Genomic DNA, 21,640 nt, shown 5'->3' on the forward strand with positions numbered 1-21,640 from the left:
CCTTGAATCACATTTTGGCACCTCCTGTCCTCCTACCTGCACGCAGCAGTTGTGCCTGCTTGCAAAACATTCCCATGCTGCATCAAGCACTCCTGTGCTGGCTGTACGTGAAGGATGGAACGGCTCAGGCCAAGTCCTTTGGTCCAGCAGGGCTCAGCTTCCAACAAGATCTTTGGGGGACTGGGGCACAAACCAAACAAGGGCAAGCTGTAAATGTTATACCATGCTGCAGTTTTCCCTGAGCCCAGGAAGGTCCAGGACGCTTGTGTGGCCCCAAGGTTGTCAGCTGTTGCCAATGAAGGCACACTGCTAGATGCAGTGTTACTGCATGTTAAGAAGAACAGACATACCCCATGTCTCCCAGGGAGACACTGGCCATAGAACACACAAAGCCACTGAGGATATGGTATCAATGGTATCAAAATAATTTTATTCTATTTTATCAAAAGAATGTAACACTGTGCATGTAAACATAAACATATGTATCGTGTTTCCTTAAAGAAGGTGCTGATCCAATGGCAAACCCCTTCAAAAAAAAAAAAAAAAAAAAAAGAGAGCACAGGCCTTTTGAACAGACAGAAAACAGTTCAAAACCAGGTTTCAGTTGCATCCACATTTCCAGCCTGAGCTACAGCTCCTGGCTACAAGCTTGGAGAGAAGCAATGCCCAGCTGAAGGTGTTAAGAAACCCATCATGGTCATCCAGCTGCTTGGATCTTTCACATGTATTTGGACTTCTGAAGTGCTGCCCCCAGGGTGATGGCTGGAGGAGCTTTCGGCACAAGGCACCAGGCATCTTGCAAACCTCGCTGCAGGACTTCTACACACAGGAGCAACCCAAGGACATCCCTAAGACCACTCAGGCAGGAGATGAAGGTGGAAGGTACATACGCAGCCAGTGGATGATATTTAGTTAAAGAGCGGCAGCAAATCCATCCACCTGGATGGCTGCAGGGGCAGAGACAGCCTTGCACTGAGCTGCCTGCAGCTGAGGCCCAGATCCAAAGAGAATCAGCCCTTCCTATGCTGGCCTGGTAGGCTTCCCTTTTCCCTGCATAGGGATCTTGTTTTGATTGCTGCAGGCAAGCTGTGAGTTGTCTTTTTACTGCTTCTAGGCATTTCCCTCATGTTCTGGTTTCTTGGCACCTCAAGGCAGGCATTCATTAGCACCCAGCCCAGGTCCCTCTTTTGCAAGATGCAGGCTGCCCTTCTACAATGCTGTGGCTCTGCTGAGGCCTCTGCCACACAAGCTTTGCCTTCACCAGCCTGTGCAAGACACCTCTCACGTTGAGTCAAGGACCAGGGTTGCTTGCCAGGCCCTAAGATTACAATACAACATGTATCATAGGGGAACAGGTCTATCCCCTATCCAGGGGTGTTTCTGTTTCTGTTTTCAAAAAGCCTGTGGCTGGTCTCAAAATTCAACTCAAATGGCTGTAGCTGTGTTTCTGCTTTGAAGCTACTGCTGCAGGCCAGTAAAACTGAGGTGCTGGAAGGCCAAAGACACACAACTCCACCAACTCCTCAAAGCCTTTCCCACAGAGGAAAGTGAATTTTGCTAATCAAACAGCACTTCCAGGAGGCACTTCAAGTATGACAGCTATGAAACATGCTGCTTAGCCTGGTATCCTTCCCTGAAAAGCACACTGATGAGTTTAACAACACAAGTGTTCAAAGAGCTCCCTTCTCTCTTGCCAATAGCCATGGGTTTCAGCTCTGCCCTTACTGCTGGTTGATCTGATCTTTCAGATGCAACATGTACACACCTTACCTCTTTTCCTGCCTCTGTAGGGAAGCCTCACAGTATTCGACAACCCCAGGGTACCAGGATCCTTCGACTACTGTTCAAACCCAGGAGTGCAAGTAAAAACTGAGTTCCTCCTGCAAAAGCCCAGCTGCGGGGCTCTGCACTCCCTTTGGTTTGAATCTGCAAGGCACAGGGTTGCTCCAAGATCCCTCTGTGTGCTAGATGTATGCACCATATGCTGGAGACTCCTTTCCTCCTGTCTTTCACTGAAGCTGGTATCAGCAGTACTTTTCCTCTCATCCTCCATTCTCACAGCAGGAGGGAGCATGCACATCTGCTGACCCCAAGCTTGAGGCAGGAGAGGCAATTGGCCCCTATCTGGCCTCTTGCTGTGGCAGGCCAGTCACCATTTCTGAGCTCTTGCCATGGCCGAGTTCAAATAACCAGCTGCAGAGAGAGAAACAAGGGAGCCGCAAGCAATCACAGGCTACACGTTGAGCAGCTTGAGGAGCTAATAGGATCTGTGAGAAAAGAGAAAGACGCTCATAAGAAGCTGCCTGCAGGATGCTCCAAAAGACACCCTGCATTCTTGCCACAGTAACCTATCTCCAAGCTGCACTTCAAGCTCTTTGCTAGAGCTCAAGTGCTGAACTACAGCAGCTGTAGGGTGCCTGTGAAAGGGAACTGCAACTAGCTACAGTGCAGGCTAACACCAAGTGAAGAATAGCTGCTACATGTTGGGGAAAGAAAAGCTTGCCTCATAGGGCCAACCACCAGTGGGGCCTTGGGAGTTTGCACAGCTGGAGGATAAGCTACGTGAAACCACTACAGGCTTTCTGCAAATCCCATGGGCATTGTTACCCAAGCTGGCTGGCAGCAGAAGCAAGACAGGAAGGGTCCAAACAACCCCACTCTGTCCCGGAAATGGAGAAGAGACAACTAGGGCAGGAGCTGAGACAGAGTAAGGCACCTTTTTGACTGTGTTACTGAACTTCCATTTAGGAGAGATGCTGTCATCATTCAAGTCGAACAAGCCACATTGGGTACAAAACTAGCACTGGAAGGCCCAAAGCATACAAATTATTAACAAACTTGAAGTTCAGGGTGTTCATGTGGGGCTGAATGTTTCACTACGGGAAAAGCTCTAGACATGTTCCTCCAACTGCTGTGAGACCACAGGTAGTGCTAGGGACAGAACAGCTCAGTACCGGTCATCAGGTGAGTCACTATCAATGGGTCTTTCTGGTGAACTGCTGTGGGGCTAAGCGCTTCACTTGACTGCACCAGAGTGGACAAAAAAACAGGATCAATACACAAATGTCCAAGCTCAAGCAAGAGAAGTGGTATTTGGACACGCACTGGGGCAAGCAGGGCTTGTAGTGCTGCTAGCTGAGGCATGGCATTCTGGATCAGGCCCCTGCCATATGCTCCTTCATTCACCATCTTCTGGAATTGTCAGAGAACACAGTAAGAAACATCCTGGAAACAAGCATGAGTCCTGATGGGCACAGGGGAGCATGGAAGAGAGTAGGAAAGCAGATTACCAACAGACTTTGCCCACCCCCACATCCTCCTTCAGGAATTCACCTTTTTTCTTCTCTTACCCCACAATGGTTCATGGGGAGCAGGGAACAGATACGACAGGATGCATGCCAGGAATAAAGGTCATCCTGCCAGCGTAGCTTGGTGAGTTAAAAGCCCTGTGACACAGCAAAGCCTGGCAAGCAACTGTAGGACTGGTGACAGACTCTCCACTGGAACTGCTTGAAGGATGCACAAGGGATGTCACAAGGCCAGTTCTTCTGAGATCCACAGACTTTGTACTGCTGTATTTAATCCCAAGGGGAGTGGTGATGCCTCACCTACTTTGAGATCAGGTATCAAATATCTGTTCTGCTGCAGAGCAGGGTCAATTACACAAATGAGGTGGAGAGCACAGCGCAGCACTAGCCCTGGCAGGCTGCCGGTTGGGATCAGGCACCTATTCTCTGCTTGGCGATGGTCCATAATAGAAAGTGCCCATCTGAATAGCAGAATAATACTGAAACTCCTTCCCTCTGCCCCAGGGATATCTTGAATCTTTCCTCACTCTTCTCTTTTCATTCCCTTTGCTTGCAAGGCAGAGTGGCGGAAATTCAGCACCCTTTCCATGGTGAAAAGACCTAGAGAGGGGCTGAGGTCTGAGTAGCGATTTCGAAATTCTGGGCCCTTTGCTCGCAAGCAGCTGCTGAGGTGTTGCATGCATTTTGAATCCTGTTTTAGGGTGTGAGACCCAGCTGCAGTGTATTACAATCACCCATGGCCAGCCAACATAAGGCTCTTGCTTGGAGAAGGGAAGTTACTAAAACCTGTTAAAGATCACTTATGCTGAGTCCGTGTTAGCTAGTGCCACTGCCTACAGGAAAGAAAAAGGTTATGGGTACACAGATCCTATTCAAATAATCAACTTCAAACCAAATCACTCCTTTCTGGGCCTCTCCCCAAGCAGGAGCACAGCCTCCACTGGCCAACAATTGAGTCCTCAAGGAGTTACATAGTGCTGATAGAACGTGCCTCAGGGTCCACAAAGTGAAGCTTCATTAGCAGAAGGAAGGAAATGTCTTTGCTTGGCCTCAGTGAGGTGAGCTGGGGAATGACCAGTATACAACTGCATAGCACTCAAAGCCACATCTCTTGCCTCAAAGGTAATGCTTGCTAAAGAACTGCACCTACTGCAAAAGGCTTTCCTGGTTTCTGTTTTTTTAATATTCCAGTATAGGTATGTTAGTACAGGATTATCCCTCATCTGGAAGCACCAATTTAATAGGGGAAGAAACGGAAGAGGCAGAGCACTTGCAATGTGTTGCTAGAAGAAAATCAACCCAACTGCCACCTATATGCAAGATGTCCACGCATGTGCTGCATCCGCCCCACCAGCACAGGGCAATCCCCCTTCACAGCTGGGTTAACTGCTGAGATACACCAGGCATCTTTCTACCTCTGTCAGCCTGTGTTTTCCTTTGTTTTGAGGTGGCTTTCTCCAGAGGTTTCTGGGGTCTCCTGTGAGGACAGGCTGGTTTCTCGGGCAGTCTTCAGACCAGCTTGCTGGAAGGCACAGGAATCCAAAAACACAGTCGGGATGCTGTCACCAAAATACAGCTTGCTGTTTGAAGCTATCGCATGATATTTCATTAATTCCAGATATTCTGGAGTGAGTTTCAGCTACAAAAAGAGAAACCAGATCCTGTAAGAGACAGCCTTCTGGGGTATGTATCATTAGACTCCATCCATTAGCCCTTCCCCTAGGGAACGAGGATGTAGACTGTTAAAGCAAATGTTTTCTCAGTGTTGCCCCATCTGAGCTTACCCTCCTGTACAGAAGGAAAGGGTAAGCAAGCCCTCTTCTCAATGGGTTTCAAGTGCTCACCTTGTTGGAATCAGCCAGCTTCTGAGCAGTATAGTACTCTGCATCAGCTTTTGCTTTCTCTCTTGCTAGGAATGCAGCATCTAATACAACAGATGATGGACAGGAGAAGGAGTGTTAGCAAGTGAATAGCCACATCACATGGAGCCCTCGGCCTCCTGCCCCATGGAGACAAAGTCGCTCAGCTACCTCCATGAAGCAACATGGCTGGTCACATGCCAGTGCTGCTGGCTTCTTGGAGAGGTACCTGCAAAGGGGAGGAAGTGCCCGAGCACATATTCTTGCACAGCTGCATCCTTTTTTATAGCATAGTAATGTCTATGAGCTCAGTTCTGAGGTTTCTCTACCCACAGTCACTGGGGAGCCCCTTAGCCAGAAGGTGACCCCAACAACACGCTAGCGTTACTGTTACCTTCAATTTCAGAAATTCGCTTCTCTGTTTCCTTCTCCATAATCTTCTGCTGATAGTGAATCCTGGCCACCTGAGCAGCTTTCTCCGCCTCTGCAATCACAATGGGCTTGGCTCAGACATTCACTTCTCAAGCTTTGAGCATCACCCCAGACTTTGGTCACAGACACACTGCCACACAGGTGACTTGCCCTCTGCTCCATCCCTCCTACAGTCCTGTATGCTCAGTGGCAGTTTGTACTTCAAGCAACACAGCTATAGGGAGAAAACACAGTGCTGAAGTTTCTAGAGTTGAAGTGGTTCAAATCTTTTTTACAAATGTGATCTCCCTTGCCCAACCACATTTACCTTACAGAGCCCAACCAGTTCTGCCAGTGGAGTTGCTAGTTCTCGATCTGCAACATGAGCCCAGGCTTACATGGTGTTACACAGGTCTAAAAGTAGATGACTTTCAGTACCTGGGATTTACAGGCAGGGCTTCAAACAGCCAGTGGAAGCACTCTCATGCCTACACTTCTCTATTGTGCTTTGGGAGGAGAAAATATTCACAAAGAAAGCCTTGTAGATAAAACCACATGGACTAGGTATATTATGCAGAAATGCTGGGTTCAGCACAACTTGTCATGCCCAGTGAGCAGTGCTATTTGCAATGGTTTCATGGGAAGATGCATGCCTCTCAGAGCTTGCTGTACCAGAGGGTTACAAGCAGCAGGTCTGAGCAGGGAGCTGAGTGCTGCTGCTGCAGGATGGAGAAGTGCTCACTGCTCTGCTGCTATGGGGAGGGAGCTCAGACTGGGTTGAGGGAAGGTAGATGCAACAGCACCAACACTGATTTTTTAGATGTTTCCCACTAACTGCTGGTGGAGCTTGGCTGTGCTTCTTTCAGGGAGCTGTCAGCAATGCATGACTATGTCCCATCCTAGCTTACTGGGGGATGTAGGAATGGAAATTCATTCAGGCCAGAGTCTGTCGGTACTCCTGACTGGTGACATACCTATGAGTGCTTTCTTCCGGTCTGTCTCTGCTTCCTTCTCTACTACCTTCTGCTTCTGGGCTGCTATGAGTAGCTTGGTCTTCTCAGCCTCCCTGCAGGATGATAAACAATATCACAGTAGAATGGAGCCGGGAAGCAGCTCTGCAAACAAAGGCATGAGAGGCCTGCAGAACAAGTTGATCAAAAGTCAGCAGTGCACCTTTGCAGCAGCGAAGACTGGCCAAGTCCTCAGTTGTATAAGGCCATACATAGCCAACTGGCTGAAGAAAGGGATTACTCCGCTCTATTTGGCATTGGTGAGGCCACATTTGGATACCTGGTCCAGTCTGAAGCCCTCAGGACAAGGGAGACATAAACAAACTGGAACAAATCTGGGGGAGACCACAGAGATGGTGAGGCTGGAGACCAGGATGTACGTACAAGGAGAGGCTACAGGAGCTGGGGTTATTCAACTATGGAACAAGGTGAAGGGGGATTCAACTACAGGGGCTGCAGATCCAAAGAAGCTGTAGAGATGACAGGGCCAGACTCCACTCAGACGGGAACAGCTACAGCACAGGAGGCCATCATATGAATGGACCTTAGCAAACAGTCCTTCCCCTTTCAAGGGGTGCTGCACTGGAACAGTTCCCTGACCTGGAGGATCTCCAGTTTGGGGGATTGTCCAGACTCACCTGGACATGGCCCTAAGCAACCTGCTGTAGTTGTGGAGCTGGCCCTGCTTTGGGCAGGGGCTTGGACAAGAGATTTCCTGGGGTCCCTATCAAACTAAAATCTTTCGGTGATTCTGTGAGTTTGCTGGAAGGGAGCTTTTGGACAAGACATCAGGACCCCTGGGCCTCAAATTCAGTTTTTTAATCTAGATAGCACACCAGCATCCTCCAGATTTAAAGGAGTAGGAACTTATTAGCCTTGTCATGGACTCTGCACATCCTAACAATCATCTTTCCAAAGGGCTAAAACACTTCCAGGTGATGAGAGCTACGAAAATAGAGAAGCAGACTGCACAAATGCATCTAACTCAGCACATGCACAACTGGAGTCTCCCTTCCATCTTCTGAACACAAGCTAAGTTTTATAGAAGTACTATGTCTGTGCTAGACCCTCAAAATAAATTAATATAATTTTATGTACAGTTACTCACATTAGCTCAAAATTTCTTCGGATGGCTTCTGGGATTTTGGGTTTTGTAACACGCACAGCCTGAAGAAAAAAAGCACATTTTATATGAAACATTCCGAGGAGATCTGCAGAGCTAAGAAATATCTTTGCTAAACCAGCTTTAGTGCTCTGGCCACTAGTAAAGACAATGGACATTTCCATGTTGATCCAAGACCAGACATAATGGTTCCCTATCCTCCGGTACAAACACAGCTGAGAACAGCATCTCTTCAAATGTAAGGCTCCTGTTTAATTTCCTGTCTCTGCATTTTTTACAACACCTAAGTGATCAAATAATGTCTGTGGAAAAGACTCCTTATGGGATCTTTCTTAGAAAGTACTTAGTTCTCCACCCTAGATGGAAATATTCTCCAGAGATCACAAGACAGCAATTTCCAAGGCAGTGCTCAAGAAAGGGGTTCACAGATGCAATGAGATTAAATTGCAAGAGTGAGACTTGCAAATGAGAGGTAGGGCTACATGTTCAGGAACAGATTTTTCAGGAGAAAAGCTTTCAAAAGATACCATGTAATGGCATATTGGTGAAAAGGGGAGAGCAGCAGGACATGTGTGATAGCTGGGAACAGCTGTCATACACAATTGCTGATCAACAAGAGTGATTTAGCTGGCAGTGGTGACACTACAGTTCAGGTACATGACTTGAGGCAGAGATGGCTGCTAAACTGCTCTGCAGAGACCTTCTCTGAAATACAGGGCAAAGACCCCTGAAAGCAGGAGTAGGAGCTGCTGCTGCCCAGCCCATGTGAGTCACTTGGTTCTCTGCTGAGCTCTGGGAGCTGTGGATTAAAAGAGTTCATGGCTGCAAGATCGCTTCACAACTCTCTAGCTCAATCTCCATCACAGATCTAGCACTGAACCTACTGGTTCTCTCTGGACTCAGCAAGTCTGTGAAGAACTACATTGCTTCCACACACCGAGGGACATGGACACTTCCCTGGCAAGTCTTTGCACATGGTGAGAAAAGGGAATTGTTTCTGTGTGACAGGCATCCTGACTCCTGCAAATTCACCAAGCCTGGAAAAAACGATCTGGTTGGACATCAGAACAGGACATCTGTAAATAAACACTGTTTCTCTGAGCAAATAAAGGCAGCAGAATTATGGGATACCAGCTCAGAGCATCTTTCAACGAAAGGTTTTTCTAAACTCATATCAGAAGCAAAGCCTCACCATGTCCCTGAAAAGGTACTGTGTGCAGAAAGCTCTCTTTTCAGGAATCCCCTTGCTCTCTCAGCCATGGCAGAGCAAACAGGAGGATATTCTTTTTACCTCCACAATGCCTACGGTCCCAAAACAAAGATCCAGAAGCGTTTACTTCAAATACAGGCAACTCTGTAATTAGGAAAGCATCCAGAGCTCTGAAAATCTTCACTAGCTTATTTTTTTTTTAAGAGCCAAAGACTCACTGCTTTTTTCTGCAGTCTTCACAGGTAATGAGAATAGGCGGACAAGGCTACAGTGCCCCAGTTCCTCATCCTTAAATATAGGTGTGACATTTGCCTATTTCCAGCCATCAGGAATATCCCTCAATCACTGTGATCTTTCAAAGATGATAGGGAGCAGCCTCACAATGACACAGACCAACATCCCAGCACCCTTGGATTCATCCTGTCTGGTCCCACAGACTTGTGTATATCCGGTTTACATAAGTGATCGCTAACTCAATCTTCCTCTACTGTAGGTAAAGTTTCACTTCTGTGGACTCTGCCACCAGGTTAAGGACCTGAGAGACCTGAGAGCAGAGTAGGCCAGAAAAAGTTTGAAGGCAAATGAAGCATTGAGTACCTCTGCCTATTCCACATCCCTAGTCATTAGGTCCCTGCCCCATGGAGCAGTGTCTTCACAGTTCCTTAGCCTTCCTTTGGCTGTTGATTTTCTTTAAAAGCCCTTCATGTTGCCTTGCACATCCATTGCTAAGTTTAAGTCCAAGCAAGCTTTGGTTTTCCTAACTTCATCTAAGTTATACACAGTTGCACATGGGGAGTTTAAAGAAAGGTCAACCCTTCACCAATGGAGCAGAATGTTTCTCTTCCAACATGGAAGAACTGTACTTCAAGGCACAATTTCACTGGCTATAGACACAGCTGTTTTGAAACAGGATGATAGAAACACCAGGGAATAATCACACTGTTTCTAAAATACTGCCAATGAATCACTTTGCTCAGAACTTACAGAATGTTTTCAAACTGCTGGTCGGTGAACTCAGCGGGGCTGAAATGGGCTGGATGTCCTCCAACTTCTGACCAATAGTTAAAATTGAGCATGCCAGATTGAGATGGGACAGGTTATGTTGAAGATCTGATTCAGCTCTGTAGTTAGCATTTCCCAGCAAAGACCCGCTCTTTCTAATCACAGCATATGGAAAGATGTCATATTATGATGATATTTTTAATAGAAAATGATCTTCTGTGGTAGAACTATATGAAATGTATAGTGCAAATAGCTGGCACCTTTGGAAGAGCAGAGACATCTCGCTCCTGTGATAAGACAGTGACTACAGTTCATTCTCACTGAAACACAGCAGGGGCAGATGAGCCACAAAACAAAATAACAATTATTACAGCACTTCACATGCTGGCTAAAGGGAGGCTTTCATACCCTTCTCAGGGACAGCTAGCCTAGGAAATGGGCACCGAGAATGAGCAAAATAGTTGCAGACTGACTCTTCTCACTAGTGGAAATCTTCAGAGATTCCTGAAGATTTTTTCCATTTTAACCCTTGTGGGCCTAAGTCATATTTTTCCCAATTGGTAGCCCTAAAACTTACATGCCTTTAAAAAACCAACAAGTCCCACAGCCCAGCTAAGATTAAACATGATTTTCCAAATGCAAGTAGAAAATCACCTGGAATATAATATCCTTTCCTATCTCTGGCACAAGTACGGAAATTTTTCTTTTTCAGATTACCTGTAGCAATTGCACTGGCATGCTGGAGTGCTCAACTCTGCAGGGATGCCAAAGATGGTTAAAAAAAAAACAACAAAAAAACCCCACTTTTTCTTGCATTTGCAAATTAAAACCAGTACCTGCAGGTCTGTGGCCTACAAGGCCCTTTTCTGTACCCTGCAGGTCTTCCTCTAACATAAAAACAGCTTTTAGAAGCAGCCACTGTCATACGGACAGTCTTCAACTGACAAACCCCATCTCAAGGCTCAACTGTTTCATGTTATGTGGAAAAACAGAAGCAAGAAACCTCGCTGATCCACTGAAAGGTGAGTGAGTTTGAGGTGAGAAAGGGAATAACCTTTACCAGGGAACAAACCTACCTGTATAGTGAGACCTGGTGCCATGACATTCAGATCTTTCTGCAGGGCCAGCTTCAGATTCTCATCTATCTGATCTGCATTTGGAGAAAAAGAGAGAGAGGCCACATGAATCTGTGCTCATCCTTTTTCCTGCAGTTTGTGCAGCAGTGAGAGTCAGCTGACCTTCAAGGGTCATCTCTATGCACGGCATAAAATAAAGATGCTCTTCGAGCTCATTCAGTACATTGTCTCCATTTGTACATTCTCTGGAAAACATTTCCCGTGCAAAATGTTCCCAAGAAGAAAGCCACAGAAGTTGCACACTAGTGTCTCTGGAAAGCTTCGGCTACTGACATGTTCATGGCTGCAGCTGAAGGCAAATCACTTTCAGTGTCTCAGGAAGAAAGCATACCTGGAGATTGTGGTACTGCTACCTAGCTTAGGCCACACCAGCCCCACAGCCAGCAGGCAGCCCTGCCTTGGATTGCTAGAGATCTGCAGTATCCAATTCTTCCTACTGGAAAAATGTATTTTATCACTTCAAAGCTCTAAGAAGTTTCTTCCACAGAAATGGCCAGTCATCAAGGGATTAACCTACATGCACTATTAGGGAACTCCTCTTTAACTAGAGACACCTGGCAAGTATATCTGAGTACAGCATTCAAAGTCTTACTGCCTCTTAATATTCAAAGTATGACAAGCTCTTAACTTTCTATCCCATAAACCCACTTTTCTCTGCTCTGCCACTTAAGAAGGAAATTGATGCTGTTATGTCTGTGAAGGCACAGGCATATACTTGCATTGGTGCACTGGATCCAGGAAGCAGAATATTAAATTTGCTAATTCTTGAATCACTGCTACCCCCTTGTGAAAAAAACAGAGCAGTGCAATGAACTGAGCCATCCATTCCAGCTCCTTCTTCCTAACATTCATGAGGAAGTTTTTAAATTAAAAAAAGTTCAATCAGTAATAGTACAGAGGGAGGGAAAATAAAAACATCATCATAGAGAACGAAATGAGCATAACTGCATGCACAAGAGCACAATGACTATCTTGCATGTCCAGAATTCAGCCATAGGTGAAAAAAACTTAAATCCCAACAGACAGATAAAGACACAGCAGTTACACAGAAAGAGGCATATGGATTTTTAAAGAGGCGTTTTTTAACTGCGAGTTCAGCACAGGGCCTGTTTGCTTACAGGAGGTTGCTATAACATACTCCACAGCAGAACAGGGGGATTACACAGCCTTTTTCATGGGCACATCCAGCTGCCATATACTTACCAAACAGCTCAATGTATACTTCCTGGAGAGTATGGGCACTGCAGAACTGATTCAGCTCATGATGAATTTTATTGAAGATCAAAGTCTTATCATAGTCTGCAGTATAATTTCTCACAATATCATACACTGAAGAAATAAAAGGATTATCACAGGTCATTATTGCACAGAGTGACTTTCTACTGTCTTGTACTGTCTTTAAGTCTCTTGTAACCCTACTGCCTCAAAATGACAGCTCAGATCATTAGGAGAGTAGCACAGCCCTGGGACAAGACACCCTAGAGGCAAGGGAGCTTCATCTGTAGGAGCTTTCAGAAATTGCCTGGAAAAAGTCACAGCTGCACTGACCTGATGCTAGTGAAAGCCCTGCTGTGACCAGGAGGCTGGAGTAGTGACCTGCAGAGGTTCCTTTCACCAACGCTCATGGGATTATATGACTTCAAAGAGCAGGATAATTATGGTAAGATTTACTGCATGGTCCTGTTTTATGATCTGCATAAACAAATGAAATAGTAAAGGCTGCCCAGGACCTGTATGTATAGGAACAGATACTACTATAAAGAGAAAACAAGTATGGTTCTCATCGTTATAACACGAATTCACCCTTCACTGCTTTAGCAAGTCTAGGGTTTTGCATTAAGTCATGCTGCTGAAAAAGGGTACCTAACTCTTTTTAATTCAGCAGCCAGTGACACAAGAAAATAACACAGCTCCTATATGGGCTTTACCTTTGTAATTTTCTGAGCAGCCAGGCTGGCAAACACCTGGGTGCTTTTTCGTGTGTATTTAATTTTGCGGGTCTCCTCCCCCTTAGTTGCAAGAAACTGGATTGCTTGAGTGCTTGTTACAAACAGCCTAGAGTTTCAAAATGGACAGCTGTAAAACCCTTGGGGTGAGAACTAGTCGTACAATTTATTTTCATCTTTGCAAATGCTGTGGCTGCAAAGCTCTTTGAAAAGCTTGCAAAAACAAGTATAGAACTAAGTGCTACAGTACTGGGAATCGTAAAGAAAACAAGACACAGAAAACAGAAGCAGCCTTGCAAATTAACATTGGGCTGCTAAGCAGGAGTGAGAACAGTCATGGTGCTGCTTGTTGAAACAGGACAGAAAATACCTGCATGTGGCGCCAACTTATTCACAACTTCTATTCGGTCAATGTAGATCATGACACCACCACTATGAATGAAAGAGAGACAATTCATGAATTATTTACGCATCTCATATTTAAATAAATTGTTCTTTTTTCCTCTTCTACTGAATTCTGTTGGAAATCTGCAGTTAATTTCTACTCAGAACAATTCTGATCTCTTGAACATTTTGCAAATAGATGGCAGCAAACCTCAGCTTTGTATGGATTGGTCCCTCTTTCTGCATAAATACAAAACATGCTCCAGCAAGTCTGGAAAGAACTTCCATTTCACTTTCTGTTACCTCCTATTTACACAACAGAAGAAAACCATCTTTAAACAGGGATGTAGCTGCAACGATCAGAAACATAGAGCCCAATGTAACAAAGGAAAGAAAACACGACAGCAGGCAACACCTCCTGTAAGCAGCAGAGCAGCCTTTGTCTACACAAACTTTAAACATAGCGCAGTTCTTCTAGGCATTGAGGGTGCAGCAAGTATACTTTAAATAGACAAGCTGTTAGCTTAAGTTCATGCATTTACTAACTCCAACAGCACCTGAGAAGGCCACATAAAAAAGGAGAAAGAAAACAACGTATTTTAATTCACATTCCTTGCACAAATGTTACCGTCAATGTTACAAACTGCTATACACCAGTAACACAACCAAATACTTGTGTCCAGGCACAAGTACTGCCAAAAAGATCCAGACGCACCACAGGAAAAGGCCTCCAGGTTCCTTCTTTCCCTGAGCAGCTCCAAAAGAGGCCTGCAGTCTGCCCCAATTGATCTGGCACTGCCTGACTGGCAAAGGAAGTGGGAACTACAGATGGTGCCTGATCCTAGTCTCTGCTGCTACTAACATAATTTCCAGCAGTTTATGCCCACTCCTGGAGATTTTGCTGCTTTGCAAGGTAAGGTAGGAAAGCTGGGTATAAAGCCCTCAAGACCACTGCAAATTCTAACAGAATGCTGGGGCTACTGCTGAGGACTCAAAAGAGAAACAGGCATCTCCAGAGACAACTCAAAATAGAAGAGAAAGCTTAGGTGCTTTGAATCACCCTTTGGGGAACCTCATTCACCATTTACTCTAAATCAGTGACACCAGAAAGGAATAAATCATGATTCAGTACACAAATCTCCAACGAAGTCTGCAAACTCGCCTCCCAAACATCTAGGTGCATCCAGCATACTTTCATTTTCTATTGCTACCTAATCCTCTTCCTGGCATTCAGCCCTACGTTTAATTAAACACATTCCTCACGATCCTCTGAAGCTGTTTTCAACCTGTTGATTTGCTCCAGCCACCTTATGACATTTCCTCTGGGACAGGGAAATCCGATTTATCTTCTTGAAGTACCATCTACATACCCTAGTGAGGAACCAAAGCAGAGAATGTAGTCTCAGAAGGGCCATTGCCACCAGATTTTCCTGCAGAGTCAACACTATAAGCCTTAATATTAGGCTCCTTTCTGCATGTCAATGGTGTGGGAATATTAGAAACAAAAAGAAAACACCTGAGACACAATGCATCTCCTATGCAGGACTCATGTCACTGCCCCTCAACACCTCATATGCAAGAAAGGATGGCACCTCAGATCAGAGGTATATACTGCCCCCATACAAACCACACAACACTACCTGTAATAGTTCTTCCAAAGCTCTCAATCACCAGTATGGGCCAATAGAGGGGCATAAGTGATCAGTCCTGCTGACACAGGCAATGACCTCTAGGAAATGGGTACCGCCAATCAGAACTTAACTATGCTGTCCCCACTAAGGATTTAAAGTGAGCCTACAAAGCAGTTACATTAAGTTTTCCATGCAGTCAGTTGTTGAAGCCATTCTCATTTAACACTTTGTAGTGAGGATGGCCCTTTGAACAGTCTTCCTATAAATCCAGAAACAAAACTGGATTGTACTACTCTGACCTTAAAATGAGCATGTTGGGAAAGATCTCTCAAAGTTTGGTCCAAAAGGTATTAGTAATCTGAGGTGCAGAAGATACTCTCCTGGCAGTCTTGGGACAGTTGCTCCAGCACAGCATCATGTAGTGTTTTGGGGTAGGAATACATTCACACATCTTGTTGATCAGAAACGGAATAAATCCTCTTTACCAAAAAATGCTTTACTTGTACATTGGCACCTAGAGCTTAGGTATTGCCTCAGATAACATCCTCTCAATTTCAGCAAGCCACTATTACTCTCAAATGTCTTCATTTGCAGAAGAAAGTTTCTTGTTAAATGCAAGGCAGGATGTGAAGTAGAGCTCCCACAGAGAGATTTCAAGACTTCCAACACTACAACCCTCTGCTGCAATATCCACTGTCTTGCTAAAACTGAAATTTGGCAAGATTCCTGTATAACAGCTACCCAAAGGTCCTGAGGTCCTCACATCAGAGCCATTCACAAGGTTGGCCAGACAAAGCAGCACGGAGTTGAGTGAGCTCTTCAGTCAAGGAGAGAGGAACAAGTAGAAATCCATGTGAAGTCTGAAAAGAGGCTCAACAGGTAGATCACGTGCATCTGGGAGAAGTTTAGGCACATGGCAAAGTTTGCTGTATTACTTAAGACACAGAACCAAGAAATGTTAAGGGGGGCAGCTAAAGAGATCCACAGTGATAATGTTTCTAATGTAATCCTTTAGTACTTACCAGCCTGAGTCACAGACCAAGACACAAGTTCACAGACTAAGACCTGGCAGTACCTATGCTAGATACTACTGAAACATCAGTAAAACACTGCCTGTAACTTTAAAGGGCAAGGTGAAAGTGTATCATTTTTTGGAGATCAGCAGCCCTGCCATGAGGAAACTCCTGAACTTTCCAAGAGACAGAGCATATATTTATTTATCAGGGATAGTCAGAAATCTCAGACACTAGACATAATTCCTATAAATGATTCTTCTTCTCTGCTTAGAGCAAATAAATATTCTCCCTTTGGTAATTAAATGATTTTATTCTCTAGTGTGTCAGCACTTTTATTAAAAACAAAGTATTTTAAAATCTCTATTTAACGTATTAATTTAACATTGTCAGGTATACATGGGCAGGGTAAGGCAGAAATTGAGTTGGGACACCCACACAGCCACCTAGAAGATTCCAAATGGAAATGAGAGAATATGAATAAGGTGGAAGAGAAACCCATCCTTAAAGTCTGATGGTCTAATATACAGTTACAGAACTTAAAAGCATTTGTAGAAAATCTTCAACAGAGATAGTAAAGCTTTAAATTTTATCCATTTGTTATTTATAAACAAAAGTTTTACTACAGATATTTGAGTTTGAGTCTATAAACTGGCCTTGACACAGAGTAACTTGAGACTTTGATTCTAAATGCAGCAAATTAAGAAGTACTAAAGATAATACAGAAACTAGCTCTTGTAACAACACCTTAAAAAAGACATTGGGATCTTTGGTCTGCATTGGTTCAATTATTAACTAAGATCTGTTTCAACAGCTGTCTTATGCATTTATGCATGTTTGTTATCTGTCATTTCATAACCACTTGTATAGCACAGCTGAATTCAGTAGCTCCAAAACATAAAGAAGCTTAATGAACTAGATATACAAAATTAAAGAGAGAGTATCTAGTTCCTCAGAGCAGCACATTTTAATTTCGACTGTGTTTAGTATGTGTAACATGGCTATGATTCACAGGAAAGTTTCCTTGGTTTCTTGAGAAGGTTGGACATCGTCCCCAGCCCAAAGGCTGGGTGCAGTTACATAGAGCCCTGGCTGTGGCACTGGACTCTTGCACTATTTACTAACTCCAGAAAATGGTTTGAGATTAAAACTATAACAAACCAGGGCTCACAGCAACCCTTTTATGTTAATATTTAAGCTGAGGGATAAGCCCAAGTAATATCTGATGATTTGCTATAATAACTTAAAAACCTTATTTTAACAAAGCCCAAAGCAAATTAAAATTATTTTTGCTTAAAGTTGCCACTAATGTTTGAGTTCTAATTTTAGCAGGATTGTTTTGTTTCACTATCCTTGTCATACTGATAAAATAGCAGAAAAACATATTGGTTGTGTTTTTCATTATAGAAATACTGGGGGCACCTTAAAGCCACAAGAGAAAAAATATTACTAGTTTTCTTTCATCCTGAAGAAACATGCAGTGACTACTTTAATCTGTGGATGAATCAACACAACAGGATCTGCAACCCAACCCAACCTGCTCTCTCCTTCTGTTACTGCTCAGCTTGTTAAAACTATCCAGATCTTTGCTGACAAAAGGAGTAACCTAATTATGAAGCAGGCCACCCATGCACTGGATTTTTCTTTACTCTGTCTCGCTCTTTCTTTACATTAGGTGAAACATCAATTCCAAAAATGCCCAAATATCTCCAGGAGTCTCACCTTCTTGAGTTGTTTTACAAATGAGTCATCTCCCAATCATAAGGAAGGATTCCTGTTCACTATTTACTTTTGCCCACTGCTAGTGTCAACAATTGTATTAGTCACAAGATTTAGACTAAAAATACTGCAAAGGTAGACCAAAGAGCAAGAAATGGGATATCAGAGAGTAACTGAAGATACCAAGAAAAATCAAGAGAATGGTTCCTGCCATCACAGACGCAGGTACTCCCCTTTTTACTGAAAGCAAGGGCACTCTTTTCCATACTTCCTTCTCTATTTCCAAATATGATGTATGTGTGTGTCTACAAAAAATTTTACTCTCCAGCCTCTGCCTCACAGCACTGTAGAGAATTATCCGCAAACTACACAAGAGAGTGCATCTGCTCATCACCAAAAGAAATATAAAGAAACAACATACCTTGTCCCACAAGGCACATTTTTCACTTCATCAGTCTGCAACGTGGTCTGAAATAAAGACAATCTGTGCTCAGAAAAGCGCTCCTTCTCCAGAAAAGTCATGCTGTACACAGAGTCACACAATCATTAAGAAGGAACACAGAACTAAAAAAGTGTCCTGTGCCTCTCTCTTGGCTCTTGTAGCTATGCCCAGAAGGAAGATTCTTTTCAGCTTTGTTTTCGGAGATAACAAGGGATATGCATTTATTTCCCTACCCCTCCTTTCCTGCAGCACAACAGTCTACAGCTCTCCTAGGAAATAGTTAAGACCACAAACACAGACTTTCCACCCACCTCCAGACATCTCCTGCTCTAAGCAACACACATGCACCCTTTGAGCATGTAGAGATTGCCTGTCCTTGAAAGCCATGGAGTGAAATGTCTGAAGAGCCAAAACATGGTGATATTTTATGCTCAGGAGTCAAAGCATCCCACAGCAGGTATCTAACATTAGGAATGCACTCTGTAGCTTTGACTGCACACTGGAAGCTCAATGGAAAGCCATTTCATTTGCAATGCACAAGGAGTGCACATACTGTGTGTTCTAAGGAAGCCATGAGTTTGTCTGGACATTGGCTCACCCTGCTGATAACATAATCTGAGAGCAGACAGCACAGAGAAAGTCACAGCATAATTCACAGCCTTGGTAGCTTGCCCGTAACTCACATCATTAAGAGGACAAGTTCCAGCATACAGCTGAGTCTGGCACCTAAGGCAGAAGGAACTCAGAGTTTCCTAAGAATTGCGGCTCTGACTACTGAATTACTGAGCCTCTCTGCAAATACTGGTTGCCCAAATTACCCAAACATTTGGCAATATCCCCACTGATACTTGCTCCCACTCATGCTCTTCCAAGATGAGAGAATACTAACCTGCACAGATTTGAATGTGGTAATAAATGGAAGCATGATGTGGTAGCCTGGTCCACTCGGACTAGCTAAAAGCGCACCGCCCCTACAGAGACAGAGGAAAAACGGGGAAAAGGCTCAAGCAACTGGAAAATGGTAAGTGCTGGCTTTGAGAGAGAGAGGTGGCAAGTACATTCACACCACCAACAGTCACAGCTATGGTACCACAGATTACATTACTCATCCCAACCAAATCACTCTAGACTTGTAACCTAAGACATTACTGTACCAAAGAACAAGCTAGTATATGCAAACTAAACTCCCCTGACTGCACAATTCCCTTACAAAAAGGGCTGATTCAGTGTAAGATGCTTTACCGTTACAACCCAACAATTGCTTGCTTCCCTCCTGTGAGAGTTACTATTTTTCAGAGAAGGCCAATATTGCTAAATTCTTCCATCATTACAACGTTGGAGAGAGCTTCAAGAACACAGATTTTCTTCTCTAAATAGTTCACCGGTAACCATGGAAAAATCCAGCAGTTTTTGTGATACAGTTGATTTGGATTTCTACAAGACGATCAATAAAGTCCCTTAGCCAAAGCACGCACACACACACAAAAAAAAACCAAAAAAAAATCAGTGACCTCTGCAGGATCCTTGTATGGACCTTGTATCAGTTAAAAGGCAGGAAACAGAAGAGAGCTCTCAGTGACCAGTCCTTGTAGTGTAGTTAGGATTTCTGCAGTGTCATGTTCAACATTGACAATTAAAGTAAAAAGTAGTGCAAAAGAAAGTGGCTTCTGATATTGGATGTGAAGAATAGAAAAGGTAAGGCCAATGACAAAAAACTGCAGAAAGGCTGGGGCTGAGTTTCTCTGTTCCTTTGTTCAAATTTGAAATAAAATCTGCTCAAGATGTAGCATTTAGCAACCATAGGCACTCACTGTGCTGACAGAAGGCAAAACTGCTCTACGGATGCTGCTGAAGGCAGCTACAAGCCCCAAGCAAAACTGTCGGTCAAGAATCAGTGCAAAGGCCCAGTTCAAAAGCAACAAAGAACTAGGTATTCTGGGTGATCAAAGGTCTTTGGGCAGAGGTAATAGCGCTGAATAGGAAAGAGAAAGATCAGCAGACAAATAAGAACTCGATGGACCTAAAGCCTGCACAGATAAGAACACAGACTCTTAGTTCTTAAATCCAAATTGCGATTCAGAAACATCAACTCTGTAATACAGAGGTGGGAAAGGTAGCTCAGGATTCAGAGAGGCCAAAACTCATAATGGTTCTGCACAGACTTAGGCTTTCTTAGCCCTTAATGCTTCTGGTTTAAGAGATCAGAAACAGTACTCCTGCCCACTCAAGGGCAAAACCTTGACAAAGCAAATAGAAGAGCATAATCCTCTCCACAGGTGATCTGGGCCCATGGAAGAATCCCAGTGGAAAATAAAACCTAACAAAAGGTGTGAAAGCCTTCAAAGTACTAACAGGAAACAGTACCTGTAATACACAGCCAGGTGCCCCTCCTCAACCTTGTGAATGGAAGAGTACAAGAAGAAGACAAGGACTCCCGTGGCAGCTGCAACTACCGCCCCAGCCTGGGCCATGGTCATTCTCACATCATCTGTGGAACAAATATAGTTATTGCATGGATAAGTGGACAGCTGCCTGTTTGATGAGGCACTGTTCTAACAGTGGTGTGCACAACAATGTTCCCCATCTCCTTTCTCTGACAGTGTCTTTCCTCCCTTCCCCCACAAGAAACCTTCTCATCTTGCAGGAGACACCCAGGATCTACCACCAGAGCACCTTGCAAATCCCATCCTGCATCACAGAGGCCACCTCCTTTCCCGTTCAAAGCTGCGTTACAAACTCACGCTAATTATAGCGCTGCTTATATAGAACAACAACAGGAAAAGATTATTTTAAGATTCGTTTGATGCAATCTGGGGAGCTAGAGAAAGGGAGCTGGTATCACGCGGCTCGTCAACATGCTATGCAAACTTCAACTCGGGTCTAGCGGCATCACGCACTTAAAGAGTGACCCGTCAGTTCAAGTATCAACGCTTGTCTGGCAGGAGCTGCGACACATCCGAAGAGAGGCCACTGACGGCACGGCACGGCCTGCAAGTTGCCTCTGCCCCACGGAGCGGTGTCCCGTCACGACACGCAAGTATTCAGGGCGAGTTTAGTACTCCGTGGCGGGGGGACGTAGCGAGGGGGGGGAAGAACGACGAAACTGCTACCGCTTCCCCCGGCAGGACGTTCAGGAACTGGGGCTTTAGAGCCGCTGTGGCCGGGGGCAAACAGCACCCGCCATCGCTCCCGGGCAGGGCCCGGCAGGGCCCGGCCGGGCCGCGGAGGCCAGCAGAGCCGCCGCCCGCCCCGTGACGACCCCTGAGAGAACCTCTCCTCCCCTCCCCGGCCCGGTACCTGCCACCGCCGCCCGCCGCGCACCCACGTGCGGCCGAGGCCCCGCGCCCTCCCCGCCGCGCACGCGCCCCGCCTCTCCACCCCCCTTCTCTCTCCCCCCTCCACCTCCTCGCGCCACGCGGGGCGGGAGCCTGCGGCGCCGTCTGATG

The 21,640-nt window shown here is 45.0% G+C and overlaps 1 protein-coding gene across 4 annotated transcripts; it reads right to left on the reverse strand.

Annotated features, from left to right (window-relative positions):
- Positions 1-404: 404 nt before the first annotated feature.
- Positions 405-21,537, reverse strand: ERLIN1 (ER lipid raft associated 1). 4 transcript variants are annotated; one of them, XM_062580030.1, is made up of 12 exons: positions 21,492-21,537; positions 20,559-20,682; positions 19,084-19,165; positions 18,174-18,220; positions 13,376-13,437; positions 12,263-12,388; positions 11,000-11,073; positions 7,697-7,755; positions 6,553-6,644; positions 5,562-5,651; positions 5,153-5,232; positions 405-4,947 (listed from the first exon to the last, which is right to left on the reverse strand). In XM_062580030.1, the coding sequence occupies exons 2-12, from the start codon at positions 20,669-20,671 to the stop codon at positions 4,729-4,731; spliced, it is 1,044 nt and encodes a 347-aa protein (XP_062436014.1). In that variant the 5' UTR covers positions 20,672-20,682; positions 21,492-21,537; the 3' UTR covers positions 405-4,728. The 4 variants fall into 4 exon arrangements, with proteins under 4 accessions (XP_062436014.1, XP_062436015.1, XP_062436016.1 ...); XM_062580031.1 differs by lacking the exons at positions 19,084-19,165; positions 21,492-21,537 and having other exon boundaries at positions 20,559-20,644; XM_062580032.1 differs by lacking the exons at positions 405-4,947; positions 5,153-5,232; positions 5,562-5,651 and adding an exon at positions 5,663-5,813.
- Positions 21,538-21,640: the final 103 nt, after the last annotated feature.

Source organism: Rhea pennata, chromosome 7 (assembly GCF_028389875.1).
Source record: "Rhea pennata isolate bPtePen1 chromosome 7, bPtePen1.pri, whole genome shotgun sequence".
In the NCBI taxonomy this organism is placed as follows: domain Eukaryota; kingdom Metazoa; phylum Chordata; class Aves; order Rheiformes; family Rheidae; genus Rhea; species Rhea pennata.

Coding starts and splice junctions, on each gene's coding strand:
- ERLIN1 (XM_062580030.1), bottom strand. CDS start 20,671: ATGACCATGGCCCAGGCTGGGGCGGTAGTTGCAGCTGCCACGGGAGTC. Junction 11,074..12,262: donor AGTATACATTGAGCTGTTTG/GTAAGTATATGG, acceptor CTCCAAATGCAG/ATCAGATAGATGAGAATCTG. Junction 5,652..6,552: donor CCGGAAGAAAGCACTCATAG/GTATGTCACCAG, acceptor TTGTGATTGCAG/AGGCGGAGAAAGCTGCTCAG.